Here is a 22,332-nt window from a genome sequence, read left to right as displayed (position 1 = left end):
ATTTGAGAATTGGTTAGGTGTATTGGGAAATACTTTTGAGAACATGATTTTCTTCCCAGTGCTTAAAGACTCTATTTCAAGAGTGATTCCTTTGAAAACTGAATGTGTGCCACAAGGATGTATCTTCCTGGCAAAGGCTGACCTGCTCTGAACTCCACGAATTTCCCCCATAGTGCTTGGCTTAGAGAAAAACCATACTCTTTCTCTCCTACAAGAAGAGACAGCTGAGAACTGTAGGCAAGCTTGTTCTTACAGAGGACCTCTGGATTAATCCAGAAAGAATCAGCAGGTCCTCCTAACCCAATGTGTCCCTCCAGCTGCCTCAGGTACCTGTAGATCTTTAGTTGTGAGTTTCTGCAGTGACCCCCTGGGAAGTAATCGAGGAAGCTTTTAACAGCTTGCAGTGTAAGAATCGATCAAATCTGATCCTCATTTATGTAACCACTAACCATGAGCAGTCCCAGAAGGAAGAACCTCCAGGTCCATCTTCCTTCTTAGGCCTTAGGTGTTCTGCCATTCTCATATAATACAGTGCATGTTAAGAGAGGACCTTGGCCTTGCATGGTTGTGTATGCCTTCAATCCCAGCACTCAGGGCAGATGGATGGATCTCTGTGACACCCAGGCCCAGTCCGGGCTACACAGTGAGATCCTATCTCAAAATAAATAGTAAGTAAATAAAACAAAACAAAATAGTCTGGGAGCCCAGGCACCATCCTGTCCAAAGGATACAGGCAAGGACTGCTGCTGTACACAGGAGCATGTTGCTATAAACCCAGCATCTAACCCAGCATCTGGGAGTCTGAGGCAGAAGAATTACAGGAAGTTTGTGTCAAGGCTAGGCTATACAGTGAGTTTGAGACCAGCCTGGGCTACATAGCGAAACCTTGTTTCAAAAAATAAAAGAGAGAGAGCTGGAGAGCTTGCTCTGTGCTTAAGAGCTCTGACTGTTCTTCCAAGTTTGATTCCCAGAATTAACATGACAGCTAAAAATGTTAGCTCCAGTCCCAGGGGAGCTGATGCCCTTTTCTAGCCTCCTCAGGTACCATGTAAACCTGGTGCACAGACACGCGTGAAATACAAATAAAAATAAAGAAGTCCTTAGAAAGATAAGGCCGGTCCCTGCCATGGCTTACTTTCCTGTGTGTTTATATTTTTTATATTTTCGTTATGCTGTAGTGGAGGACACCCATCTCTGATTCCCGGTGCTGGTTATTTGTCTCCTGGCAGATTCCCCTTGGAATCTGGCGTAAGTGCAACCAGAACCTTAACGCTTGACGGGAGTGTAAATTGCTACAGCCACTTTGGAGAACATTTTGGCACTATCTGGTAAAGCAGAATATATGCATCAGAAATCCCTTGCCTAGAAACATAAATTTTAAACAGCCAGCACATATGTTCACCAGAAGATATGTCCAGGTGTTCATATGATGCATAATAACTCCAAGCTGGGAAATACCCAAATGCTAGTCAACTACAGTATCTTCACACAATTTCGAATGAACAATCTACAGCAATTCACAAGAGAAACAAATCTCACCAACATTCAATCAAGCAAAAGAAAGAAATCACAAAACACTCCATACTGTTATTTTAATTTTTTTTTTTTTTTTTTACTTTTTTTTGAGCTGAGGATTGAACGCAGGGCCTTGCGCTTGCTAGGCAAGCGCTCTACCACTGAGCCAAATCCCCAACCCTTATTTCAATTTTTTAAAGTATAAAACTTGCAAAACTATGGGCTAGAGAGATGGCTCAGAAGTTAAGAGTACTTGGCTGCTCTTCCAGAGGACCTAAGTTCAGTTCCCAGCACCCATATGGTGCTCACAACCATCTGTAACTCCAGTTCCAGAGGATCCAATGCCAGTTCTACTAGTAGTCTTGAATGCATTGGCACAGGAGATCACTTCCTAATATAACACTAGCAGCACAGGCCTCGAACTCTTGATCCTCTTGTCTTCATTTCCCAGCAGTTGGGATTTCAGGCATGTGCCACCCCATCTGGCACTTGTTCTGTTTCCTACTCTAAAAGTATGCAGTGTGTGAAAACTCACCAAGTCTATGAAATTATCATATAAGCTCTTTTCTATATGTTTAATGAATAATAATAAACAATAAGAATCTCTTTTGTGGTCCTAGAAATTAAACCCGAGGACCCTGAATGACAGGCAAGCATTCTCCCATAGCGCTACATCCCCATCCTATAAGTGCCTTTTGGGGGTTGGGAGTTGAGACAGGGTCTCATGTTGTAGCCCAGGTTAGCTTCAGACACAAACCCCCAAACATCAGAGTTTTAGAACTTAGCCAGAAGGAAAGAGAGTTGGTGAGCCATGGATTAACCTACTCCTGACCTCAGAAAAGGAGGGGCAGGTTGTTCATCTGCAGCCTGTCCTGAGCCAATCCATCCCTCAAGCCCTTCTCCAGCTGGGTGTGGATGAGCAAGTAGCCTCCTGTCCTTATTTACTTATTTATGTGTTTGTTTGTTTATTGTGTATACAGAAGAGGGCGCCAGATCTCATTACAGATGGTTGTGAGCCACCATGTGGGTGCTGGGAATTGAACTCAGGACCTCTGGAAGAGCAGTCAGTGCTCTTAACCTCTGAGCTATTCCAACTGCATCGTCTTTATTTTCTAAGCAAAAGGACTCTTTTGTGGAAACTGGGTATCTCGGGCTGGCAGAGATGGCTCAGAGGTTTAGAGCACTGTCTGCTCTTCCTGAGGTCCTGAGTTCAAGTCCCAGCAAGCACATGGTGGCTCATTACCAACTATAATGAGATCTGGTGCCCTCCTCTATCAAGTAGGCAGAACACTGTATAATAATAAATAAATAGGATCTTAAAAAAATTTAAAAAAAAAAGACTTGGGCCACCATGCCCAATTTGTTTAAAAAAAAAGAAAGAAAGAAAGACAGAAAGAAAGAAACTGGTATCTCCACACTGGTTGGTGGGTTTGGCCTAAAGCTTGGGGCAGGCTTTGTTAAGGAGCATTGGTTTCTCCACCCTCCTTCCCATCTTTGTAATCTCTGCAAGTATCTCAAAAACCAGACAGGAGGTCACAGCCAGCTGTTTACCCTCCTAGAGACCTCTTTTGTTGCTAGGTTGAATCTAGAACCTCATGTGTCCAAAACCTGCTCAGCCACTAAGATATACCCTCAAACCCCAGGAGTCCTTTGCTAAGAGGAAAATTAAAAATAATAATGTTAAACACTCAGTGATAGAGTGTTTGCTCTGAGTAATCCGTAGCCCAGCAAACATAAATAAATTAAAATAATGAAGATGCCCATTTATTCACAGGTGAAGCAAATCATGGAGGAGGCTGTCACCAGGAAGTTTGTGCATGAAGACAGCAGCCACATCATTGCTCTGTGTGGTGAGTAAACACCTTACAGTGACGGGTCATATGTGGACTTAGGACTAAGTACTTGGTCCTGGGACCTGGAAAAGATGAGTCCTCTGGTTTAGACCCTCTCAAATATGAATGTGAGTGAGTCCCAATCATCACAAACTCTTTTGAAGTCTGTTTGAGCCCCATCCCAGACCTACTGAATCAGAGTCTTCAGATGGCATGAATTTGTGTATTTTACTATCCTAGGACAGGAGGTCCCAAATTTTGGTAGCACCAGATGCACCTGGGAGCATGTTAAAACATTCACAGCCATGTCGTACCTGGTGTCCCATGCCTGTGATCCTAGCTATTCAGAAGGCTGAAACAGGAGGACCCAAAGTTGAAGGCTTGTTTCATGTATAGAGTACCCAGGGCCAGCCTGGGAAACCTAGTGAGACTTTGCCTCAGAATGAAAAAGAGAAAGAGACGGCTCAGCAGTTAAGAATCCAAGGTGACACACGACACACACTTCCTTTAATCCCAGCACTCAGGAGGCTGAGGCAGGTAGATCTCTGTGAGTTCAAGGACAGCCTGGTCTACGAGTTCCATGACAGCCGGGGCTACACAGAGAAATCCTGTCTCAGAAGAAAAAAAAAAAAAAAACAGAATCCTGGAGCTGGGCATAGTGGTGCATGCCTTTAATCTAAGCACTCAGGAGGCAGAGGCAGGAGGATCTCTGTGAGTTTGAGGCCAGCCTGGTCTACAAAGCAAGTCCCAGGACAGCCAGGACTCTGTTACACAGAGAAACCCAGTCTCAAAAAATGAAAAAACAAAAGAACAACAAAAAAACAAAATCCTGGCTGTTCTTCCAGAAGACCCAGGTTTGATCCCCAGTACCTACATGGTAGCTCTCAAGTGTCTATAACATCAGTCCCAGGGGATCCAACACCATCTTCTAGTCTCCTCTGAAACTGCATGCACATGGTACATAGATAAATATGTGGGCAAAACACCCATACACATAAAGTAAAATTTAATTTTTTGAAAAGAGGATGAGGGGCATAGCTCAGTGGTAGAGCATTTGCCTGGCATGCATGAGGCCCCAGGTCCAAGGCTCAGAATCACGGAACAAAACATACCCGGTCCCCATCAAGGCATTCTGGTTTTAGTAGGTCTGGAGTAGCCAGACTCTGGATTTCTTCTATGTTCACAGAGCAGGCTGAGGTACTGTCCAGGGACTACACTTTAAAGGTGTAGGGGCTGGAGAGATGGCTCAGAGGTTAAGAGCACTGACTGCTCTTGCAGAGGTCCTGAGTTCAGTTCCCAGCAACCACATGGTGGCTCACAACCATCTGAAATGAGATCTGGTGCCCTCTTCTGGCCTGCAGGGATACATGTAGGCAGAACACTGTATACATAATAAATAAATAAATAAATCTTTTTTAAAAAAGGATTTATTTATTTATTAATGTATACAGAAGAGGGCGCCAGATCTCATTACAGATGGTTGTGAGCCACCATGTGGTTGCTGGGAATTCAACTCAGGACCTCTGGAAGAGCAGTCAGTGCTCTTAACCCCTGAGCCCTCTCCCCAGCCCTTTTTTTTTTTTAAAAGACTTATTTATTTATTTATTGGGACTACACTTTAAAAACCTTGCTCTGAGAGCTGTGGAGTTTGGAACCATCCATCTTACCTGTCCCTTTTCACTCTGGAGAAGGATTGGTGCTTTGGGAATGTTTTTATGTGCTTTGGGCTGCCACATTTATCTGGTTGCTCCATTGTCCTGATTCCGCATGCACTTGGTTAGATGCAAAAGAGCATGAACATAGGCAAGGAGGAATAGCCAGAGCCTCTGGCTATAGAGCGGAGTTGTGTGGTAGAAAATCATCTATAACATGAAACAGATATTTGACGTTGTATGAAAAAGCTTCTATCTACACAAAGTTTTCTTTGACTTCCAGAAATCTCGCCATCCTCTAACACCCACTAAGGAGAGGAGGGTACCAGAGCCTAACATGTCCTAGCCTTATTTTTTATTGTTATTACATTATATTTAGGCAGGGTTGGGGATTTAGCTCAGTGGTAGAGCGCTTTAAGGCCCTGGGTTCCGTCCTCAGCTCTGGAAAAAAAAAAAAAAAAACATATTTAGGGTTCAGAAAATAATAGTTGGGAGTCTGATATCTTTCCACTGTGTGGGTCCTAGCCATCAACCTAGCCATCACCCTGCTTTTGGCAACAGTGAGACAGAACTGCCCTTCCCATAAGTCCAGCAACACTCCAGACAATAGTCTCTATGTAGCAGAATGGCAAAGACAAGGTAGACAGTTTCTGCCCCCAGGAAAATACATTCTGTTGAGAGACAGACAGACAAAAACGCTTGAAGAGATGTGATAATATGTAATGACCAGATCTATGGAGAAAAATAAAATAGTTAGAGAGGGTGATTGGGAAAGGCAGCCAGTGAGCAGAGGCTATGGAAATGGGGCTTTGAAAACTACTGGTCTTCCTAATACTAAAGCCATCTTAGATGTTCTCTCTCCCCTCTTCCCCTCTTCCCCTCTCCCTATCCTTGGCTGACCTTGAACACACTGAGTCTCTTGATCTTCCCGCCTCAGCCTCCCAATTACTAGTACCATAAGCATACACTACCATGCCACGCCCGTCTTGGACTAGTTTGTTGATACCTCCAGTATGCTGCTTTAAAATTAGAACAGTGATCGCCACCTCAACTGTTTGGGGGGATTGAGTTTACATCTGTTAGCGTGCCTAGAGTTTTAAGAGCAGATGTTTTTTCTTATCCTTTGGGTGTCAAGGCTAAGGCTAGATTTGCTGCTGCTGCTGCTGCTGCTGCTGCTGCTGCTTCTGCTGCTTCATAGAACCCATGCCCTGGGAAAGAAAAAAGAACAAGCTCCCCAGTGTCGTGATTATTAGCCTAGAAGCATATTAGAATTCTGGCTTGGTGCTAGGCTTTGTCAAAGCACACACTGTGGAAAGCAATCGCGTAGTGAGAACAGCTTGTACATGGGTGCTGTGTGGGGGTAGCCAGGGAAGAACAGGGAAAGAGGGCTGGAGGAGGCCAGCAAGAGAAAAGTACGAGGACCTCACATTCAGCCTGTTGAGGTGAGAAGCACCTGCCAGCTCTCCTGCAGCTGGCCTGGGACTCCCAGTCCCCTGGGAGCTCTGGGCCTCCTGTCTATGGCTCTGGGCTCTTTCATCAGGCCGGAAGATCACACTCCAGGAGAACGGTTTTTCTTTGAATCCTTTTTGATTGTTGTAATAGAGAAAGCCTTCAAGTTTCTAGGCTTTTAAACTGAGTCCAGGAGGAGGAACCATGTCCTGCTGGCCTTCCAAGGCTCCTAAGAGTCATTGATGCAAACATAAACGCCACAGGATCAGACAAAAAAAGTTTGCAAGTGAAGCTGCCCAGATGTGATACAGTAGGCAGTGTCAGGGACCAAAGTGACCCAGATGGCACTTGTTCCGTCTGAGCAGTGTCAGTCCCGACTGAGTTGCTGAAGAAATTCAGGCCCAGGCTTCTCATGGCCTCCCACAACTCTGGAATCTTGTGTGTGTTAGTGAGTATGTTAGCATGTTTGTGGTGTGTGTGGTTGTTTGTAGGTGTGGATATGTGTGAAGGCCAGAGGTCAACCTCAGATGTTGTCCTCAGGAGCCATCTAGCCATCTGCCTTGTTTGTGGGGATAGGGTCTCTTCACTTGGGACTGGAGCTTACTGATTAACTAGGTTGGCTGGCCAGCAATCCCCAGATGGAGCTATCTCCTCTCTTGGTGTGTGTGTGTGTGTGTGTGTGTGTGTGTGTGTGTGTGTGTGTATTTGTGCATTCATGCATGCATGCATGCATGTGGAGCAGGGGAGTTGTTGCTGTTGTTTTTGAGATAGGCCTCACTATGTAGCCCTAACTGGCTTGAAACTCACAATGAAGACCAAGCTAGCCTCAAACTCAGAGGGGTTCTCTTCCTGCCTATACCTCCCAAGTGCTGGCACTAGAGGCATGGACCACCACACCCATCTCATGTAGTGACTTTTTATTAAATTCCTGTCTCAGGAAATGAAAAAAAATAAAGAGCTTAAGGTATGGCTGAAAGATGGCTTAGCAGGTAAAACTGCTCATTGCCAAACCCTGTGACCTAAGTTTTATCCCCAGAATCCACATGGTAGGAGGAAAGAAATGCTCCCCTGGGCCCCACGTGGTAAAAAGTGAGTGCACTGCCTGTCCACACACAAACACACCCACTAAAGAAGTGTTTTAAAACATGGGGGGGGCGGAGTTCAAGACAGGGTGTCTCTGTGTAGCCTTGGCTGTCCTGGAACTCACTCTGTAGATCAAGCTGGCCTCGAACTCACAGAGATTGGCTTGCCTCTGCCTCCTGAGTGCTGAGATTAAAGGCATGCACCACCACCGCCTGGCGTTTTAAAACATTTTAAAGAAAAAAAATGTTTTAAAGAGCTCAAGGTCATCCTCATCGACACAGTGGTTTAGAGGCCAGCCTGGGTTACAGGAGACCCCATTTAAGAGACTTACTGCTGGGCTGGAACTCATTATTAGAATACTTGCTTAGCATGTCTAAGATTCTGCATCCGGTCTCTAGTTGAATCAAATTAACACTTTGTACTTTTTCTGTGGCCTTATGAACAGTTCTTCCACCTCCCAGCCATGACCCCCCATTGACTGGTATATCCTGCTGCCTCCTTCTGTGGTGGGAGGAAAGTGCTTTTAACATGTACTAGACAGGGCACTCTGAGTCAGCACTAAACAGCAAATTGTCTCAAATTATGCCCTTGAACCTTGCATCTGAAATAATAATGCATGTGCTTACAAATAGTTCCTCTCTTACCATCAAGAGATTTGAGTAATTGAGGCATCAGCCCATGGAGCTCTGTTTCTCTGAGCCTGACCTCCCTCTGCGGTATCTTTCTATTTCCTCTTTTCTTGTTGGTTACTACGATTATGGGACAAGGCCTCACTGAGTATCCCTGGCTGGCCTGAAACTCACTATATAGATCAGGCTAACCTTGGACTCACAGAAATCTGCCTGCTTCTTCTGCCTCCTCAGTCCTGGGATTAAAAAGCATATACCTGCCAGGCAGTGGTGGTGTACGCCTGTAATCCTAGCACTCGGGAGGCAGAGGCAGGTGGATCTCTGTGAGTTCCAGGCCAGCCTGGTCTACAGAGCTAGTCCAGGACAGGCTCCAAAGCTACAGAGAAACCCTGTCTGGGGGGGGGGGGGGGGGGGGGCATGTACCACCATGCCTGGCCCCAGGACTGATTGGTGTGTGTGTGTGTGTGTGTGTGTGTGTGTCTATGCTGGGGCTGGGATTGAACCCAGATCTTGAGGCAGGCTAGACAAGCCATCCACCACAGAGTTACACCCTCAGCCCTGTGGATCTTAACTTTAGGTGGCTGAGAGAGGAGTGTGGCTTTGAAGAGCAGTTCTCAGACTCAGTGTATCTTCTCACACCATCACCAGCTGCTAGGCATTGTGGGTGGGGTCTGGGCCAGCCCTGTCTCCTAGTCATCAGCTTTCCTGGGCCAACCTCAGGGTTGCTTGAGGCTGAGGCTGAGCTGTAATGGGAGGTGGGGGTAGAGCCTGGAATTGGGAATAACATGGGGCTTTATTAACCAGCTCCCTGTTGCTAAGCAGCTTTCATTAGCCAGTTAGGTCTCCCCTGCAGTGAGCTCCTTTAGGGAATGGCAAAGAGATACTAATAAGCTGGGAGAGCAGAAGGTTCTGCAGGAGGTTGCATCCCACCTGGGAGATTGCAGCCGGAGATGTTTCTGCACATTGAGTGATTCAGACTCCAGGCAGTTGCTAGCCTGGCTCTTTTTAGCAAAAGGGACTTCTTCCCTCCTGCAGCCAGTGAATAGCTTATTATCAGACTGACTAGCTTTTGCTTTCCACCTAGAAGCGAACAAGTCAGGTAGCTTTTCAGCTGTGATCAGGTAGGAAGGCAGATGTCCAGAGCAACTGGTTTCCCTCCCCCTGTGCTAGGGCCTAGCCAAGAACACATATGTGCTTTGGTCCATTGCCAAGTCCCTGGAGTTAGACAGACCAAGGTTTGCACGCTAGTTGTGTCTTACTCATTTTCATCTCTGAACCTACCCGCACCACCCAAACCACCCGCACCACCCGCACTACCCGCACTACCCGCACTACCCGCAGAAGGTAGATTTGAGCATTGGAAGAGCTGCTTAGGGCTCGGTGTGGGTGGTTAGCCCAGTGGTCAAGCTCAAGATAAAAACCCAAAAGAGCTGCGCATGTAAAGCATGTGACATAGTGTCCAGTGACATCTTGTTCTTGAACCATCTCTGGAAAGCCTCCTCAGACATACCCTAGAATTCCATCTAGAAATCCACATTCTGGCAACCCAAAACATCTAGACAGTTGAGGAAATCTGAAATCTTGGCACTCAGTCAGGAAATCGGATCATGTTAAGTAGTTGTTATTAGAGCTGGACATTATGACGCAACTCTGGTCCTAGCACCTGGTTGGGGGGTTGGGGGGGTAGAAACAGGAGGACTGCTGCACGTTTGAGGCCATCCTGGTCAACATAAGTTCCAGGCTAGCCCAAGTAACATTGGCTCCAAAAAGAAAGAGAAAATGTTATTGTAGGTTCAATAAAGGTGTCAAGAGTCTAAAAGTTACCTCAGATAATCCAAAGATAGGAAAAAATTGGTTGCATATGGTTTAGCTGAAACAAAATTTGGCTGGGACCTGTTAACTATTTAAATGGACAATGGGTATATGGGGGGGGGGGTTGTTATACTATCCTCCTGACTTTTGTGTATGCTTGAAATTTCCCTCAAAAAAATGATTTTCTAAAGAGAAGGATAAGCTAGGATATGCAGCTCAGTGTTTGAACTCACATCTGTCCCGGTCCAAAGATTGTGCTGCACAGAGTTTATTTAGTTGGTGTGCCTGGGGCTGGGGGTGGGGCTACCCTGAGAGGAGTCCAGAGGACTCAGGACATCATGGAGGAGCTGCCTTGTAGAGTCACAGCTCACGTCATCTGACTGAGCTCTAGGGATCCAGACTCTGGGAGATGGTGGGTCTCTGGCAACTGGGTGAATGTGCTCAGCCTTTGTACATGGAGGAAGAGGCTGTCTCTCACCTGGTTCACCAGGAAGGTACAGTATCTCTGCAGGGCAAAGAAAATGAGTATGTGTGGCATGATTCTCATTTCCCTCACCATGGTTCCAGAAAAATGAGACCAGTTCTTTCTCCTTCACATCAGGATCTATGGGGGAATGTTGCTCTTCTTTGGGGAGCTGAGCAAATCTGAAAGCCCCCAGAGTTGAAGTCAAGTCAGCACCCTTGCAAGCCGAGGGAGATGTGTCCCAAATACAGTGGGAATATTCACTGTGAGTGCAGGTATCTGTCATTACCAAACACAGGGTAGAAGTAGGCAGTAAGAGAGACAGGAAGTAGGGAGGAGAGAGGCCCGTGGTGCCTCTGGAAGCCTTTCTGCTCCTCCTACTTCACCTCCAGCAAAGCTCTAACTTCTGGAATCTCAGAAGTTCCACTATGGAGAGCCTCCCCTCTTGCCCTCCCCTTCCAGCCAGGCAGCTCCACCTGTCCCCGCTGTTCACAGGCCTGAACCAGTAGCCCCAAAACTCTGCTCTGAGTGTTGCCCCCACAGCCCCAGGACCAAATCAAACCACCCGTGGATGACTGTTCTCCCTCACTTTGCCTCCCTCGGATTCTCTATGGCAACTGCAGCCCAACTCTCCCACTGGACAGATGGCATTAGGGAGAAAGGTGAAACAGCCACAGGTGGTGCGTCAGCCACTCGCCACACTTGCCTTCCCATCCTCAACTCCTGGTCCTTAGGCCAGCCTCCTGCCATGCTGTGTAATTATGAGTGCTCCACAGTTGCCAGGACTTTGACTGCTGAGCAGAGCTGTGAATATGAATGTCTGTGCACCCGAGACACAAGGTGCACTGGTAGACCTTGCTGGCATCTTCCTTGTTTATGAAGCCCCTTCCCAACCACTGGCTTAGCTTCAGTTCCTTTTTGTGAACTCTTGAGACAGCCAGGCTAGTCATATCACTTAGAATTATTTCTCTGGTTCCTGCCAAGCTCAAGTTACCTGCTGCCGCCCTAGCAGGTTCTGCCTAAGCATGAGGAAGCAATCCATTTGGAGCAGGTGAAAGAGCAGGGACTGTGGACCAACTGGCCATTCTGGGGTTGATGCTCTCCCCAACTGGAGAGGGCCTCCAGCATCACTTCATGCTGGGAACCCTTGGTGGTCACCTACTCATCATTATTGTTATCTTGAACTGGTAATATATCTGTTAATAAAATCAAAACCATGAAAAAGCATTCCCAGGATCTTGCTCCTTTCGGGCACCATTCACCCCCTCCCACACAGGGTACCTTTGGTGTGTGTGTGTTCCCATGGGGGTGGGGGGTTGTTATTGTTTTTAACCTGATAGAGATGTGAGCTAAACACGATGGCACACACCTGTAATGTCAGCACTTGGAAGTAGAAGCAGGAGGATCAGAAGTTCAGGGACATCTAGGCTACGTGAAACCCTGCCTCAGAACAAGAATATGTGACCTTTGCCTGCCTCACCCCCTTTATTTTGAGACAGTTCACACTGAAACTCACTATGTAGCCCAGGCTGGCCTTGAGCTGTGTCATTTATCCTGCCTCTGCTTCCCAAGGGCTGGACGTACAAGCATGAGCCACCACACCTGATTCCTCCCCATTTTGTGATTGAAAGGTGCCATGCAATGATCCTGTCCTACACCTTGCTCTTGGAAGTTAGTTCCTATAGAACATTTCATTGTTTCTGAAAGCTGCACACTGCTCACCTGTGTGAACAAACCATATTTACTTAGCCTGACCCCTGTTGATGGACACATGGGTGGTTTCCAGTTCTTTTCTTATAGCTAATTGTGCCCTTACATCACTAGGAAAAATTCCAGAAGAGGGATTGCTGGGTCAGAGGTTATCTGCACCTTTGATTGAGAGTGCCAAATTGCTTATTAAGAATGACATCATCCAACCCTCCCACCAGCAACATAGTAGCAATATACCTAGCTTCTAGTCTCCCTCCATCTTTTGTGCCATCATATCCACCCACCCCCATACCTACCCCCACCCCGCAGGTCTCCATAGTCTACATTGTAGCCCAGGCAGGGTAAACTTTCAACCCTCCAGCCTTAGTCTCCTGGGTAGCAGGGATTACAGGCTGGTGCCACCAGATCTGACTCAGTGTTTCCACTCTATAAGCAACCACTTGGAATGTTTAAATCAGTATGCAGTGGGTTGAGTCCAAGGCCAATAGGCTCTGTTAGCACTGTGCTCTCCAGCCCCAGGTAGCATTCTCCAAGCTCCAGAACTTTTAAGGCTTTGAAGGACCCAAGGAGCTCCTCAGGCTGGTTCAGCCTGTGGGCTTTAGCTTTCCTTAGGTCAGTATCAGACTTCGGTGAGTGTTCATAGCAAGATGCTAGAGTTAAATTTAGCTGTACTTCTGCTGCCTCTGAGCTTTTCTCTCAGTGTGACAGGATGGCTGACCATGGAGAAGGGTCTCTGGGACCAGCTGACCAAACTCTGAAAACCACCAAAAGATGAAGATGGGTAGTGAGGGTCATGCTTGTTAAGTCTTGTCTCCTTCTCTAACTCTGTTGTCCTTTTTTTTATTTTGTGGGTTTTTTCCCCTGTAAGATTTTTGTTTTTCATTTTCTATTTTTAAGATTTATTTGTCTAAGCCTTTCTATGTTGGCATTTATTGACTAGGACATGTTTTTCTCATATCAAATGAGCCAAAAGATGTCAGGGCTGTCACCTTACGGTATATCCACATGGTGCTAGGATTCACTTAGACAAAGGGCCCTGGAGCCTCCATGGCTGAATGCCCAGAGCTAGGACAGCTCACTTTGCAGGGGGGCGGCCTTACAGCTTGGCACTTTAGTCAAGTGGTAGTCTGTATGGCCTCTACTAAGATGTGGTGCTCTGGTGGCAGGTTCCAGGCAATGAGGACCTGGAGTTGCTTGATGTCCTTGGGCGTGAGGTCACACAGGTCACACCTGAACTTGCCTCTGGGGAATGGGGCTTCACAGTACCCTCCTCAGTCTGTCTGGGGAGCAAATTCAGAACAAGTTAGAATCGTGTTTGGGTTTCTGCTCCACTCAAAAGTCTCCCGAGTATGGGGCCAGCAGGATGGCTCAGCAGGTAAATGTACTTGCTCTCAGGTCTGAGTTCAACTTCTGCCAAGTTGTCCTCTGACCTCTACACACACTAAATAAGTATAAAAAGGATATTTTTTTTTTTTAAAGACAGGTTCTTACTACTTAGCCCTGGCTGGCCATGGAACTCACTGTGTAGACCAGGCTGGCCTTGAATCAAGAGATTTTGCTGCTTTGGCCTCTCAAATGCTGGGATTACAGATGTGTCACCTTGTTGGTCAAAATAAATAAAAAATAAACTTAAGTGCTAGAGAAAAGATTATTAATCTTTTTGGAGTCTGGACCCTCTCTTAGGATCTGGAAGCCACTGATTCCATCCCCTGGGATGGGGGCACTTAAGCATTGTAAAACAAACTAGAAATTTACATTCAAATTATACAGAATTTCCATGCATTTGGAGCCCAAGAGACCCATCCACAAGCCCCTTCAGGTAGTAGTTCTCTGTTGTGATTATTATTGTTTTACCTCCATGCTGCACAGAGTCACATTTTCATCTGCAGTGGGAGTGGGGCAGGATACTCTAGTTTCGGCAATCACTGATCTGGAACTAGGCCAAGAACACCTGGCCTCACAGGTCCCTGAAGACTGTCAGGGTGAGAGGGATTCCTCCTTCCCCAGACATGGCTTGGCAGTTTGCCTGAGTTTCCCAGAAGGAATCAGGAGCCATGGTGCGAAGGAAGGGATGGGCGTGATGTTTGGGCTTCCCTCAGCAATCCCTCCTTGTGATAATTGCTGAGCTCTGCCTCTGCTGGCTCTCAGGAGAACGTGTTCCTGTGCTAAGAGGCTGCTGGCGAGGGGGTGAGGCCAAATGGGGTGGCTGCTCCCCAGCTCCCGGCCTGGCTGCGTTTGCAGTGGCTTGGGGAAGGTGGGAAGGCTAATAACTCATTATCCTCGCCATTAGTCACAGCGTTGAGGCCCATGATCCCTGCAGGGCTGGTGCCACCTGCTGCCACTCTGGCTTTGTTCATTGTGGCTTCTTTTCCCTTCCACACAACGAGGATTCAATATCAGGAAAGGGTGACCACCCTCCCTCCCACCAACGCAGAGCGATAGCTGCAGCAGCCCCAGATTGAAAGACTGAGGCTGGAGAACACTCACCTGGACACCCCAGGGCCACACAAGATCCCCAGAGAGCAGGATTAGCCATGAGGTGGAGCAAATGAATTCTTAAGTCAAAGATTTCCTGTATGTTTGATACATATGTAAGACCATGTCTCTGTACACATATGCACAGATGTATGACCACCCTGGGAAAGAAAAGATGTGCCTTCTAAAACAAAGGCCTTCAAGGCTGGAACAAGAAGCCTGCCTGTTTCCCTTCCCTGGGATATTGTCACTGAGCTGGCAGAAGACTTCAAGGTCCCCTTCCTTCTTGACTGCAGTTCAAGAGAAAGACAGACAAAAATCGTTTATAGGAAAACAGTAACTGCTACTAGCTGCTTAAGTGAAGATAGAAAAACAGGTGAAGAAAAATCTACTTGAGAAGTAATTATTTGCCACACATGGTGCATGCTTATAATCCTAGCACTTGGGCAGTGGAGACAGGAAGATCTCAGAGTTCAAAGCCAGACTGCTATATAGAAAATCTTAGAAGAGTCTGGACTTCATGAGTCTTTGCCTTTAAAATAAATTAGTAGTTACTTCCTGGGCCCAAGCTTCATATCCTGATTGTGATAATCAGAACAATCTTGGGGCTGGATAGATGGCTCAGACATCTAGGAACACTGGATGTGCAATCATGAGGACTAGAGTTTGGACCCCAGCACCAATATAACCAGCCAGGCATTCCAAATGTGCTTATAGCCCATATCTGAGACAGTGGAGTCAGGAGGACAGCTTTCAGCTGAGTCTAGTCTCTTAGGGTTTCTATTGCTGTGAAGATACAATATGACCATGGCAACTCTTATAAAGGAAAACATTTCATTGAGGGCTGGCTTACAGTTCAGAGATTTAGTTCATTATCATCATGGCGGGAAGCATGGCAGCATGCAGGCAGACATGGTGCTGGAGAAGTAGCTGAGAGTTCTACATCTGGATCAGCAGGCAGCAGGAAGAGAGAGTGACACTGGCCTGGCTTGAGCATCTGAAACCTCCAAGCACCTCCCCCAGTGACACACTTCCTGCAACAAGGCCACACCTCCTAATAGTGCCCCTCCCTGTGGGCCTGTGGGGCCATTTTCATTTAGACCACCACATCTAGAAAACATGAGCCTTGAGTTCAGGGAGAGACCCTGCCTCAAAGGAGTAGGTAAAGAGTGATGGAGGAGGACATCCATCTTCCTCTAACGGCTTCAACACAGGTATACATGCTCAAACTAAGTAACGCTTTAAATAAATAAACAAACAAACCATGCCTTTAATCCCAGCATTTTGGAGGCAGAGGTAGGTGGGTCTCTGTGAGTTCAAGGCCAGCCTGGTCTACAAAGTCAGTTCCAAAAGCTACACAGAGAAACCCTGTCTTGAAAAAATAAAACTTAACAAGGCCTCAGTTCCCCATATCAAAGAAAACATCACCTTTACCCACCTCTGGGGCAGCCCATGATCCTCTGATGCATCCATGTCCTACCACACTGGCTCTTACTTGCTTTTGAACAATATTTGAATAGGGAGTGTGAGGGGCAGGAACAGACATGGGCTCATGGGTAAGGAAGTGGTTTCACATGCTGTCTCATGTGACATCACACAATCCTAAGAAGTCTCCCTCATTGCACAAGTGATAAAGCTGAGGCTTAGCGCATGAAGTCAGTTACCAGGTTTCCCAGAAGCATGGAGTCACTATACCAGTCTTAGACCCTGGGCTGTCTATCTCTTTGTCCCCAGCACTGCTTAGTTTGGCCTCAGCAATGGCCGGGCACTGTCTACCACACATGTGCACCATGTTTTCAGAGTCTGTTCATGCCAAGGCCAGCTCCTTGCTTTTCCCTGCCAAGTTCCTTCCTGTGGGGTCTTGGTGGTAAGCAGGGATCCAGAGGGAGACATTAAGTGTGGCCCCTGAAAACATGAATGAATTAAGGAAGTCCTTCAAGTGCTGAAGGGGGAAAAAAATCTCTCATTCCCAACTGCTGTGCTCATTAATAATTCAGAGACTACTGTGAGGGCTGATCTCTGCAGAGGCTTCATCAATATTTCAGCTTCAGAGCCTTGTTCCTTAGCAACCACGTCACCATGCTCTCCAGAAGGGCTGCTGGGCCATGTGCTCTCTGCATCCTCTTCCTGTAGGTGCTGTCTCTGTCCTTGTGGTCAGAGACATTTCATGCCAACTCCAATGAGCAGCTTTGCTCCTCACAGCTCACTGGGATGCTACTGCATACAGAAGGCATGTGTGCATCAGGCCAGAGAGAGAAACAGCTTGGCACGTGACAGCTCTCACAAGTCCACCATGAGCTTGGGGCAGAAGGGCAGGATGGAAAGCTTTGGAGGGAGGTCAAGATACATTTCTTTGGCCTACCCCCAGTTCAGCACAATTCAAAGCTTATCCCAGCCCCTGCCTCTCTACAGGCATGCAGTATTTCCAAGGCAAGAGGGATTTCTCCTTCCTCAGAGGGGTTAGCACTTTACCCGAGTTTACCAGGAAGAATTCAGGTGTGAACAGGCATGATATCGGGGTTCCCTCAGCATTCCTTCCTGGTGATGCCTGCTGAGTTCTGCCGCTGCTGGCTCTCAAGAGAATTCATCCTTATGCTGAGAGGCTGCAGGGGAGCAGAGAAGGCCAAGTGGGGTGACCTCTAACCCAGGCTCAGATACTGTTTGGCCTCGTGTCCCAGGTGCTGTGGAGGCTTGCCTCTTGCATCAGCTAAGGCGCCGTGCCGCTGGCTTCCTGCGCAGTGACAAGATGGCAGCTCTGTTCACCAAAGTGGGGAAGACATGCCCCGTGGCTGGAGAGATTTGCCACAAGGTGCAGGAGCTGCAGCAACAAGTAGAGGGCAGGTGAGGCCCGAGCCAGCCCTTCCGACGTCCTTCTGCTCTGTCCTGGGATTGACCTCCACGGGGGCTTCCAGCCTGAGAGTGGGGGTTGGCCATTTGTGGGTTCCGTATCCTGTCTCCCTACTTCAGCTTCTTATCTTGGCCCACACTCTGAGTTCCTGTTCTCACTCCGGTGCCACCAACCTGGAGCCTGTCTTCTGAAGCCTCCCCTCTTCTCTGCAGGAAACCCTCTGGAGGCTGCCAGGAAGCCCTTCGGAAACAGGGCTCAGGCAGCGGGAAGGCCCCGGCTCTCAGCCAACAGGCCTTGAAACACATCTGGGTACGCACAGCACTCATGGAGAAAGTTCTGGACAGGGTTGTACAGTACCTGGCCGAAAACTGCAGGTGACTGCCCACCCCCATCCTCACCCCCGCTGGTCCTCTCCTTGGCCCACCTCAGCTCATCCCCTCTACGTGCTTAATAGTCCATGACAGTCTGTAGGCATACCTCCAGCCCTCTTTTGGCACCCCAAGAACATAGACCTACTAAGAATCCTACAACACTTCATCCTATTGACTCATTCTTTTTTGGTGACTGACATGAATCTGGTCTCTGGGTGTGCTTCTCCTGAGTGAGCTTGACTACCCTGGCCTGAGTCCAGGAGCCCTGGTAATCACCCTATCTCTGTCTCCTCTTGGCAGCAAGTACTATGAAAAGGAAGCATTATTGGCAGACCCTGTGTTTGGCTCAGTCCTGGCCTGTCTCCTCGGTGAGCTTGAAAACTTAAAGGCCTGTGTTGGTTCAGTGGAGTGAGGAGTGGGCGAGGCAAGACCCCAGCTAAACTAACCATCCCTGTCTCCACCATAGTGGGACCCTGTGCCTTGGAATACACGAAGCTCAAGACAGCTGATCACTACTGGACTGACCCCTCTGCTGACGAGCTAGTCCAGAGGCATCGTATCCGGGGTCCCCCTAATCGACAGGACTCCCCAGCAAAGCGCCCTGCCCTGGGGGTTAGTACCCTTCTCCCCACCTCCTGTGCTCACTTATTCAGACTATACTTATGGGCCGCCAGGTATTGGTCACCCAAGAGGACTGTCTGTCTACACTAGGACCTGCATAAATGCCAGTAGTGGCCTACTGTTGATGAGAGAGCAAAGGGTAACAGAGTCAGCTAGGGAGGGCTGTGGTGCATGGGAGCCTGAAGATTCTCCAGTCCTAAGGCCAGTTGCCCAGGGTGGGGCCTGAGCCGTAACTTTCCCTGGCAGATCCGGAAGCGCCACTCCAGTGGCAGCACGTCAGAAGATCGGCTAGCTGCCTGTGCCCGTGAGTACGTGGAGTCCCTGCACCAGAGCTCAAGAACTCGGCTGCTCTACGGCAAGAACAACGTACTGGTGCAGCCGGTAGGAATGCCTTGTGCCGTCAATCTTCCCTCACTGCCCTCTGTAGACCTGCCTTCCCAGGGCCAGAGGAAGTTTTCAGCCAGCTTCTTCGCTACAGAACTTGACCAGAGAGAAGGGAATACCATCCTACCCATCCCTTATTGTCATATGACTCGTGCCCAGCTTGGAGTTGGCCGGAGACAGGGATGACATCTGTCCTGGCTAGCTGAAATCCAGGCTGTCCAGGGCTAGGATGGCAGCCAGCAGGCAGAGTGAATGCCCAGCATGGGTGTGGCTGGCCAGTGGCACCCAGGCAAACAGGACAGAGCCAATGGCACTAAGCCAGCTGGGAAGAGACATTCAGATGTAGCTTCTGTTTCTCCTTGCTCTGCCCAGCTTCGAGCCCCAGGACCCCCATTGCTGGGCTGGTATGTTCCCACTTGGGCTCATTCTCACAGGCCATCTTATGAGATTCTCAGGCCCATATTGTCTGTCTTTTGGTGTATCTCTTCCCTATAGAAGGAGGACATGGAGGCGGTCCCTGGCTACCTCTCCCTGCACCAGTCTGCAGAGAACCTGACTCTAAAGTGGACTCCCAACCAACTCATGAACGGGACTCTCGGGGACTCTGAGCTGGAAAAGAGGTAAAGGGAAGGGATGGAGCCTTGGTCCCAGGGAAGGAAGTGGATGGAGAAACAAAGCAGACTCCAAGGGCCAACCAAGCCTTACTCCTCATTCAATGCCAAGAGTTACAGGGAGAGGCTGCCTGAGTGGTTCCCAAGCCCTTGAGGCTGAGCCACGCCTGGCCGTGGAGGGGTTTGCACAAGCCAAGTTTGGACAGCTAAGACTGCCAGGCTGTGCCAGGAAAGCAGCATGACACTTGGAGGGTCAGGGCTGGCCGAAGTCACTGCTTGGCTGTGGCCGCCCTCTCTTCAACATAGTTTCAGGGGGTGATAGGACCAGTTGACAGAGGCAAGTCTTAGGAGACAGTGACACCCTATGGTTCCTTTTCAGTGTCTACTGGGACTATGCCCTGGTGGTACCCTTCAGTCAGATCGTCTGCATCCACTGCCACCAGCAGAGTGAGTCTGCCTGCCTGAAGCACAGGGGAGGGAGGGCAGACGCCTCTGTGTTGTTGTGCACCCTGCATGGGCCTGTCAGACTGCGTCCCTCCCAGTGTGCCTGTCTTGCAGTGTTGGGCGTCAGATTTAGGGCACTGGACAGGCTGAGCATGTGTTCTACTGCTGCGTACACGCCCAGACCTCTTGCTGTCCTTAATTTTTGTTTTGTTTTTTGTTTTTGTTTTGTTTTTCGAGACAGGGTTTCTCTGTGTAGCTTTGCGCCTGTCCTGGAACTCGCTTTGGAGACCAGACTGGCCTCGAACTCACAGAGATACGCCTGGCTCTGCCTCCTGAGTGCTGGGATTAAAGGAGTATGCCACCACCGCCCGGCTATTTTTTTAATTTTTAAATTATTACTTTAAAACTTTATGTGCATGGGTGTTCTGCCTCCGTGTATATATGGGCACCATATATGTGCCTGGTGCCCAAGGAAGCCAGAAGAGGGATTGGCTCCCCAGAAGTAGAATTACAGATAGCTGTGACCAACCATATGGGTGCTAGGAATTGAAGCTGGGTCCCCTGCAGAAACACCACGCGCACTTAACCACTGAACCAAACTCTCCAGCTTCATTTTTCTTGACATTATTTAGTGTATGTACATGTGTAAGTACACATGTTGACATCTGCACCACAGTATACACATGGAGACCTGAGGACAGTTTGCAGAAGTCACTTCTCTCCTCCCATCCCAGGGTTGGGAATGAAGCTCAGATTCTTAGGCTTTGTATCAGGCCCCTTTACTCGCTGAGCCATCTGGCCAGCCCTCTACTGTCCCCATTAGTGCACCACCCAAGGCATGTGCTAGCCTGTCTACCCCCCTTCCTAGCCTGGGCAATCTCACCAGTCGGGCCAGGATGATGGGTTGGGAGATCTCAAGGACCCCAGCCTCACTCGTGGGCATTCACCCCCCCCCACCAGAGAGCGGTGGCACGCTTGTGCTGGTGAGCCAGGATGGCATCCAGAGGCCTCCACTGCACTTCCCACAGGGAGGACACCTGCTGTCCTTTCTGTCATGTCTGGAGAACGGGCTGCTGCCTCGCGGACAGCTTGAGCCCCCGCTGTGGACCCAGCAGGGAAAGGTACCTTGGCAGGGGAGGCTCTGGGTGCAGGGCTGGGCGAAGGAAGGCCTCCTCTCTTCCTTTCCAGCATACAGTTCTCAGGAACAGGTTCGGGTGGGCCCTTGGGTGGGTCTGTGCACTGAACAAGCTGACCACCCACTCCCTCCGCAGGGCAAGGTTTTCCCCAAGCTACGGAAACGCAGCAGTGTACGTTCAGTCGATGTGGAGGAGTTGGGTGTAGGACGGGCCACAGACTACGTGTTCCGGATCATCTACCCTGGGCACAGGCATGAACGCAGTGAGTGTCCCCACGTTCCCTGTGGAGAATGCTCAGGGGATGTGGGAGCACTGTGTCACTTAGGCCAGGCAGGCCCACTGGCAGGCCAGGCCAGGTTAAGATAAGAGGTTCATCACTTAGAGCCTCCCCACTGAGTCTTTCACAGAGCATCCCTGTCTTGTACCCAGCTGTCTTCCCCCAATCACCCTGAGACTCTCAGCTCAGCAGACCCAGGCATCACCATACAAGCTTCTTAGTCATATTTCATGTCATGATGCCAGAAAAAAGGAGGCCAGAAATATTAATAGAAGGTGGGAAACTCTCTGTTCCTCTTCAGGCTGAGATAAAAGATGGCGAACTCTCCACCCCTCTTTAGCCTTACCATCCAGCCTCCACAAATTAGCCTGGGTACAGGAACTGCACTTTTTTACAGTGCCAGTTCACTTCTAGAGCCAAAGTCCTCAAGCCAGCTCCCGATACAGAAGCAGAGGCTGCATCTGAAGAGGGTGAAAGCTGAGGCTTGGCTGTTGAGGGCTGGGCTCTGAGGGTCCTGGTGGCACCTGGGCCTCGGGGCATTTGCGGCTAAGTACCTGCCACATTGATGCTTTTTCTGCTCAGTGATGCTACCACATCCCGGTTTCTCTGCACCAGCCTTGCATTTCTTGAAGATGAGGTCAGGGAATCTTGTCAGTCCACAGTCATTGCGGCCAACCAGACCACCTACCCCTCCCTGCATTTCCTTACTTGTGCCAGAAGTTGTCTACAGTTACATGTCTTTGTTGATGGGCAGATGACCCAGACTTCACACAGACGGCTGTAGCACAAATGTTCCAAAGAGGCTTGGGGGACTCCATTCCTGCCAGATGTACCAGAGCAGACAGCTACAGCCAGGGTGCTGTAGGCCGGCATTTCGCCTCAGACTCAGCTTGGTTTTGATTTCGCTCCTTCAGTCCGTGACGTGTTCCGTTCTGGTCACATCACTGTAAAGGACCTCTTCCCTCCCTAGAGTGAGCCAGGCATCAGGAGCTGAAACTCGGTTGGGTGACTCCCGCTCCT

The 22,332-nt window shown here is 48.8% G+C and overlaps 1 protein-coding gene across 2 annotated transcripts in view; it reads left to right on the top strand.

The window, feature by feature from the left end:
- Sgsm2 (small G protein signaling modulator 2) overlaps positions 1-22,332 on the top strand; it is a 41,309-nt gene that overhangs the window by 2,492 nt on the left and 16,485 nt on the right. For both annotated transcript variants that reach the window (XM_036196848.1, XM_036196847.1), the window contains exons 2-11: positions 3,290-3,365; positions 17,299-17,461; positions 17,681-17,842; positions 18,140-18,207; positions 18,306-18,451; positions 18,707-18,841; positions 19,340-19,464; positions 19,835-19,902; positions 20,860-21,020; positions 21,171-21,297. In XM_036196848.1, the coding sequence (XP_036052741.1) occupies positions 3,290-3,365; positions 17,299-17,461; positions 17,681-17,842; positions 18,140-18,207; positions 18,306-18,451; positions 18,707-18,841; positions 19,340-19,464; positions 19,835-19,902; positions 20,860-21,020; positions 21,171-21,297 (1,231 nt within the window). The remainder of the gene's footprint in view (positions 1-3,289; positions 3,366-17,298; positions 17,462-17,680; positions 17,843-18,139; positions 18,208-18,305; positions 18,452-18,706; positions 18,842-19,339; positions 19,465-19,834; positions 19,903-20,859; positions 21,021-21,170; positions 21,298-22,332) is intronic.

This window comes from Onychomys torridus, chromosome 8 (assembly GCF_903995425.1).
Source record: "Onychomys torridus chromosome 8, mOncTor1.1, whole genome shotgun sequence".
Lineage (NCBI taxonomy): Eukaryota > Metazoa > Chordata > Mammalia > Rodentia > Cricetidae > Onychomys > Onychomys torridus.
This window is presented reverse-complemented; position numbering and strand designations above follow the sequence as displayed.